General features: G+C 34.9%; 1 protein-coding gene across 1 annotated transcript; it reads left to right on the plus strand.

The window, feature by feature from the left end:
- Positions 1-416: 416 nt before the first annotated feature.
- On the plus strand, positions 417-6,060 carry LOC109085101 (gastrula zinc finger protein XlCGF8.2DB-like). Its single transcript, XM_042722461.1, has 3 exons — positions 417-458; positions 800-946; positions 4,592-6,060. Exons 2-3 carry the CDS (start codon positions 856-858, stop codon positions 5,602-5,604), a joined length of 1,104 nt encoding a protein of 367 aa, XP_042578395.1. The 5' UTR covers positions 417-458; positions 800-855; the 3' UTR covers positions 5,605-6,060.
- The last annotated feature ends 945 nt before the right edge of the window (positions 6,061-7,005 follow it).

Below are 7,005 nucleotides of genomic sequence, written 5' to 3' on the forward strand. Positions count from 1 at the left end.
ACCCACCATCAATGCAATTATTTACAGTCATGGACTTTTAATGTAATTCACTTTAACAAATCTGAATGAAGGTAGAAGGTTAGTATAATCAGTTATTAAATGCCTTATTTTCAAAAATGTCCAATTTACATAGGAGCCTGATAAAAATGCACATTTAAAAGAAACTTCTCAGATGGACTTTTGCATCTGAAGTCTTCAAATTAAAACTCATAATTCTTAACGAGCTTAAAATATATGAAAAAAAAAATGTCCAATGCTCAAGATACAAATGCTTTGCAGCATTATAATTGAGAGCATTTCATGCTTGCTTACATTAAATTTTCCTTCCTTCCTTTCTTTAAATGAATTTTCCTTATTTTTAGCTTTCAGACAACACTTTTATTTTGGTCTTTCTTCATTACGTCATAAGGTCGCGCGGCTTCTGCATCTGTGATTCGAATCGATCGGTGGAAGAAAAGGTTTGTGTTTTAATCGTTTAGAGTGTTTAAATTAGTACAACCCGTTCAGATAATTTTATAGAGAACTGGAAAGTAAATTAAATATACTTGAACGTAACACTGTAATACGTTATGTAACATGAATTTACGTTGTTTTATGAGTAATCCACACATGAGTAACAGAAAAAGGTGTGTCTTATTTTCGTTCCTTGTATGGAGAATCAGTTTATATGAAACATGAATTCGGTCACTGGCAGCTAGTGACAGGGAACCGATTGAGACACACCCAATTTTAGTTTTGATTTATTTTTCCTTTCTGTTGATCGTTCTCATCTTAAATATGACAAATTGTCCAAACACAGAAAAACTCTTGGTGAAGCAACTGAGGTCCACGTGACATTTTTATTTTTTTTTTTTTATGAAGATGGCATTTATTAAAGTGGAAAGTGAAGACATGAAGATTGAAGAAGCATTCAGAGTGAAACAAGAAGATACTGAGGAACAAACAGGTTGGTTTTCATCCACAAAGTTGAAATCAGTCATTTGATCCTAATTTAAATGTTGACTTTTACAGAAATTAATTAGAATTTTTTTTTTAAAGAATTTCATCCGAGTGGCCTACTTACAGTGGTTTTATCTGGCATGGAGTGGACAGGCATGTTGAGATCACAACCAAATATTATTGCTGCCTTCAAGTGCACTTTTTGAGAAGATTGTACTTTCAAGTTGGCCATTTATTATTATGACAAAAATTAGAAAAATAAATTGGGAAAAATAATACAGAAGTACTTTAAACAAAATAAATTATTTTGTGTAACATTAAATGCAATAACTACTTGCGTTTCAAAAACAATTCAAAATAAACAAACAAACATTCATTTCTTTCACTTAATTATGCAACAACAGTATATAACAAACATGTCATTTTCAAAAAGCAATGAATACACATCACAATATGGATGTCATTATCCAATGCAGTGTGATTCACTAAAATGGCTCCGTTCTGCATGACATTTTCATCAACATTTTCATTAGTTTTTACAGTAAGTTAAGCTGCAGTACTGTTAAAAGTTTTAGACAAAATGCTGTTAAAAATGCTGTAAACTTCTATTAACTAAATTAAATCAACATTTGGTGTGACCATCCTTTGGGTTTAAAGCAGCTTTTGTTTGAGGTACATTTGCACATAGTTTTTCAGGTAGCTTTGCAGCTATATATATATATATATATATATATATATATAAGTTGTATACATCTTTAAGAATCGGCTAAAAACATATCTCTTTCATCTTTATTTGACCCTCTAGCTCTAGCACTCTCTATTCTAATTCTATTCTTTAAACAAAAACTTAGACTTGCACTCTATTCATTTACTACTAGCTTCTTTAATATTTTTGTCTTCTATTTGTTTTCTTTTTATTTATTATACAAAATTAACAAAAGCAAAAAAAGGATTCTAACACTAGCTCTATTCTTTTTGTATTCTATCTGTTTTTTTTCTAATATATATAAAACATTTTTTTTTAAAAACTTGCTACGTGTACTGCTTTAGGCTAACTGAGACTTGTCGTAGCACCTGTAGCATGATGACGTAACTGGACTAATCCACTACGTAGTGTTAGTTTTACGCGCATGTGCTGTAGTAGGTCTCGAATAAATTCATATTTCTATTTAGATTTGAGCATTTTTGCAAAGGCTTTTATCCAAACCCAACGACCTACATTACATTACAATGTAAAAACTTTAATGTCTAAATTCATCCACGATGATTTCATCTATACTGACAACTTCTTCAAATCTTTATTTTATTTTAGTCTGCAATTTTATTTTTTTTTTTTTTTATAGTCTGCATTTCATATGTTATCACCAGGATGCACATCAGTGTTGTATCCATTATAAGGATACAACAAGTATGGTTGATATGTAGACGTTGCACTGTAAATTTAAATATTAATATATAATTTAATTCTGAGGGAGTTTGACTCCTAACCCTAAGGTTGTGGGTTCGAGTCTCGGCCCGGCAATACCACGACTGAGGTGCCCTTGAGCAAGGCACCAAACCCCCAACTGCTCCCCGGGTGCCGCAGCATAAATGGCTGCCCACTGCTCCGGGTGTGTGTTCACGGTGTGTGTGTTCACTGCTGTGTGTGTGTGTTCACTGCTGTGTGTGCACTTTGGATGGGTTAAATGCAGAGCACCAATTCTGAGTATGGGTCACCATACTTGGCTATATGTCACTTCACACTATACATCACTCTGACAGAGTTAGCCTAAAAGTCTTTTTGATTGTATCCGTCATGTTTATTTAAATTTAATTGGGGGTATTAGATTAATGCCGATCCATTTAGTTTATTTAGATTTTATATTATTCTATTTTTACAGTTAATCCCATGTCCAGCAAATAAATACACACGGATCAAACTAATAAAAGATAAACATAGCTTACGTACCAAACTCTTTCATTCAAAACTACGCCATCGTTGCTTAAAGTTTAAATACACTACTAGTTTAAAATCACAGTATAATATAATTTGTGTAAGCCTATGAAACACCAATATCTCGTAATTACAGTGTAATTTACATTAAATACTAGCTTCACTGACAGCCCCACTTTGCGCATGCACATTAATATCCAATACTGCGGATGTATGTCAAACATCCAATACATATCGGATCTGATCCAGCTATGTCATCGTGCTACAGGCTGCGAGAGGACCTCTTGGATTTTTCTGTACGCGAGTACTATTATCTCCAGCATCTTTGATGACATCGGCTGTGTTTTCTCCGTGTTTTGAACTTACTGTTTGAATGCATTCACTTTCTGGATCCTCAGACATTCCAGGAGTTTACTGGTTGATCTGATTGCAAAAAATTAGCCTATTTTCATATTCTAATGTATTGTTTTTGTTAAAATGTACTTATTTAAATTAGTAAATATTATTTTTTTAATCTGCGCTAAGGCGACCACCTGGCTATCAATCTGTTGCAGGACAGTTATTTAGATTTTGCGGGACAATGCAGGACCCATTCGAAACATACATTTACTACTGTCATGCTATGTGAATACTGATTACATTCATTGGCACACTCAAGGTTGCATTTATTAAACTCAGGAGAGAAGATAATTTTTGAGTGCACACATGTAATGTCCATTTTCTGTGAGATTGAATGAATGGGAATCCACCTGTGAACTGAGAGATTTGCGCTCGTGCATTTGATGCGCTCTTGCATAGGCTATAATGCGCTCCAGACATTTGTCATTAAAATAACTCCTTAGAAACCACCTCAAATGAACTATTAAAATGAGAAGAAAGTCATGTCTGAAAGCTGCAATCGATTTTTTAAATTTGTTAAATGAATGGAGAATATTGTGTTTTTCCGTCAGTGGTGCTTATGCACTGAGGTCCACACTTATTCCTTTGACCCATCCATGCAATTGTCATCAATGAAAAAACCCCACACCCATAATCCTAACCATCATATGCACACCAAAGTCAATTTCGTATTTGCGTATAAATAGAACACCAAATAGAAATAGAAACTTGTGGAATTGATATGCACTTTCATAATTTATGATAAAAGGGAGCATAGATTTATTAAGACTATCATATGCTCTCACGGGCCACATAAAATTATATGGCAGGCCGGAATAGGCCTTGAGTAAGTCCTTGACTTTTAAAAAAAAAGTCACATTATCATAACTTTTAAATAGAGTTGAGAATCAAACTTTAGTTTTAATAATTTTTCCGTGGGTTGGTCCAGTGATCATCTGAGCCAATTTTCAATTGCCAATTGTCAGAGGAATCAGATATCATTTAAAGTAGACAAAAATGGAATACAGTAAATTTGACTCTACTTTAAATTTTATGTCTGATTCTCTCGACAATTGGCAATTGAGTAATCATTTGTGTTGTATCCAAAGTTATTTAAAAGAAAAGTGAATTTTTGAATTTTGAACAGTTGGTCAGATTACTAAACAAGATTATCTCTTTAAGTGTGCCAAATTTCATAATTTTCCTATTGACGGTTCATAGGGCTACTATAGACCCAGAAAACCAACACTTACAAAAGGGACTACAGCACCTTCAGTGCTTCAATAACAACAGAGTAATAAACAAACTGGGATTAAAATACATGTCTTTTTTTCACCTTAGACCTGATGCCGTTCAAAGAAGAGAGTCAGGAACTGAACGATGCAAAGGAAGAGAAATATCTGGATGAGAAACATTATGATTTCATGACTGAAGAAAAATCTTTTAATTGCTCACAGACTAAAAAGGTTTCCAAACGAAAAAGAACAAGAAAGCCAGTAAATAGAAGTAATTTCACCTGCCAGCAGTGTGGAAAGAGTTTCGCTGGAAAAGCAAACCTTGAAGTCCACACGAGAATTCACACTGGAGAAAAGCCTTTCACCTGTGAACAGTGTGGAAAAAGATTCACTGAAAAAGGAAACCTTAAAATTCATATGCGAATTCATACTGGAGAGAGCTCTTTTGCCTGCCAACAGTGTGGAAAAAGTTTTAATCAAAAAGGAACCCTTAAAAGCCACATGAGAATTCACACCGGAGAGAACCCTTTCACCTGCCAACAGTGTGGCAAAAGTTTTAATCAAAAAGGAATCCTAAAAAGCCACATGCGATTTCACACCGGAGAGAGGCCTTACGCATGCCTTCAGTGTGGAAACAGTTTTAAACATAAAGTAACACTTAATACCCACATGAGAACTCACACTGGAGAGAAGCCATTTGTATGTGGTCAGTGTGGAAAGAGCTTCAGATGTAAAGTAAACCTTGACTGCCACATGAGGGTTCACTTAAAAGAGAACAGTTTTATATGTCATCAGTGTGGAATGAGTTTCCCAGACAGCAATAACCTTAAGAATCATGTAATAACTCACACTGGAGAGAAGCCTTTTATGTGCCATCACTGTGGAAAAAGTTTCCCTCATAAAGGAAGCCTTAAAATCCACATGAGAATTCATAATGAAGAGAGCCCTTTCTCTTGCCAACAGTGTGGGAAATTTTTCACAGTTCATGGGAACCTAAAGGTTCACATGAGACTTCATACTGGAGAGAGACCTTATACGTGTCTTGAGTGTAAAATGAGTTTCAGATATAAGAGAGACCTAAAACATCATTTGCAAACTCATTCTGGAAATAAATCTTAATGTTCCTTAATGCAGGAAGAGGTTTGGGAAACTGAGCAAAAATCACCTGCACATTAACTCTGGAGGAACGATCATTTAATTATGACTTGTGTAAAAAGAAATGTTTGCCATTACACTTACAGATACAAGTTACATAGATGTGAGACGGTGTGTGTGCTTGTTTATGCTACATTGTGGGGACCAATTGTCCCCCCGAGGATAGTAAATCCTGAAATTTTTAAACCAGCCTGCCGTCCCCATGAGGGAAAAAATTATTTGAAAAAATAGTAAATGATTTATCTAAAGGCGTAACAATGCAAACAGGTTAAGGGGTAGGGGATAGAAATTATAAGATTCAGATTAGTATGTCAGAATCAGAGAAATAGAGGAATAAACTTACATCTTTCTGTAAAATGGCACAATGTAAGTGAAAATTATAAATAAACACAGGTGACACGGAGGAGACGAATTGTTGAATAAAGTTATGTTTGTTTTCTTTGCGCACACAAAGTATTCGCATAGCCTCGTAAAGTTACGGTTGAACCACTGATGTCTCATGGATTATTTCAATGATCTCCTTTCTACGTTTCTGAGCCTTGATCGTGTAAGGATCTTTGCTGTCTATGGGAGGGTCAGAGAGCTCCGTTGATGAATGAAGATGTTGTGTTTCTAGAGATGAAGGAAGGTCTTACAGTTTTGGAATGACATAAGGGTGAGTAATTTACGGTGCAATATGCAATGTTTATTTGCTGTATGTTTTCACCGCTAGAGGGCGCGTATTCAAAAGAAACAAAGGAGTCGTTTGATGACACCGTGACTGAGGTCGTATCTGTATGATTAACACTAATTGGCTAATGCATTTGCCAGCAAGAGCACCATTGACCAATGAGAAACCTTTCAGTACGTCCCCTACTTTTCGGCATGTCCATTATTCCATCCTGCGGAAATCCATAGTTAAAATAAATTACTTCTTACAATCTTTACATGTTTTATTCTCGACTAAACATGTCAACACACCCACAACATATCATTTAACATAGTGCCATCTAGGTGTTTACGTCAATAACAGGATTTTTTTTTTAATAAATATTACACAATTTTTTGAAAACAATTAGTTTTTCAGGTTTAACAAGTGAGCTTATAAATGACTGGATCCGAAACATTTTTGTTCTCCACGTAGACTGGAAACCTGTTGTTCATGTTATTGTGCTTTTTTTATCATTTGGTCTAATATGGCAGCGCCTTGACATATCGTAGCAACCAAAGCACATTCTATGATTCAGTATTGGTCCGAGACCATTTTGTCGGAGGCCTACAAGATCTAATGCCTTTTAGTCTGAGGCTGTTTCACCTGATGCCTGTCTGATTGTGAAGACCTTAGTCTTGACACAGTTTTACTGAGAATTGATGATATTTAGTCTG

This window comes from Cyprinus carpio, chromosome B4, assembly GCF_018340385.1.
Source record: "Cyprinus carpio isolate SPL01 chromosome B4, ASM1834038v1, whole genome shotgun sequence".
NCBI classification, from domain to species: Eukaryota; Metazoa; Chordata; class Actinopteri; order Cypriniformes; family Cyprinidae; genus Cyprinus; species Cyprinus carpio.

What these genes read in the sequence shown, in the direction of transcription:
- LOC109085101 (XM_042722461.1), top strand. Translation starts at nt 856, where the DNA reads ATGAAGATGGCATTTATTAAAGTGGAAAGTGAAGACATGAAGATTGAA. An exon ending in AGATACTGAGGAACAAACAG is followed by an intron (nt 947 to 4,591) that starts GTTGGTTTTCAT and finishes TTTTCACCTTAG; the next exon opens with ACCTGATGCCGTTCAAAGAA.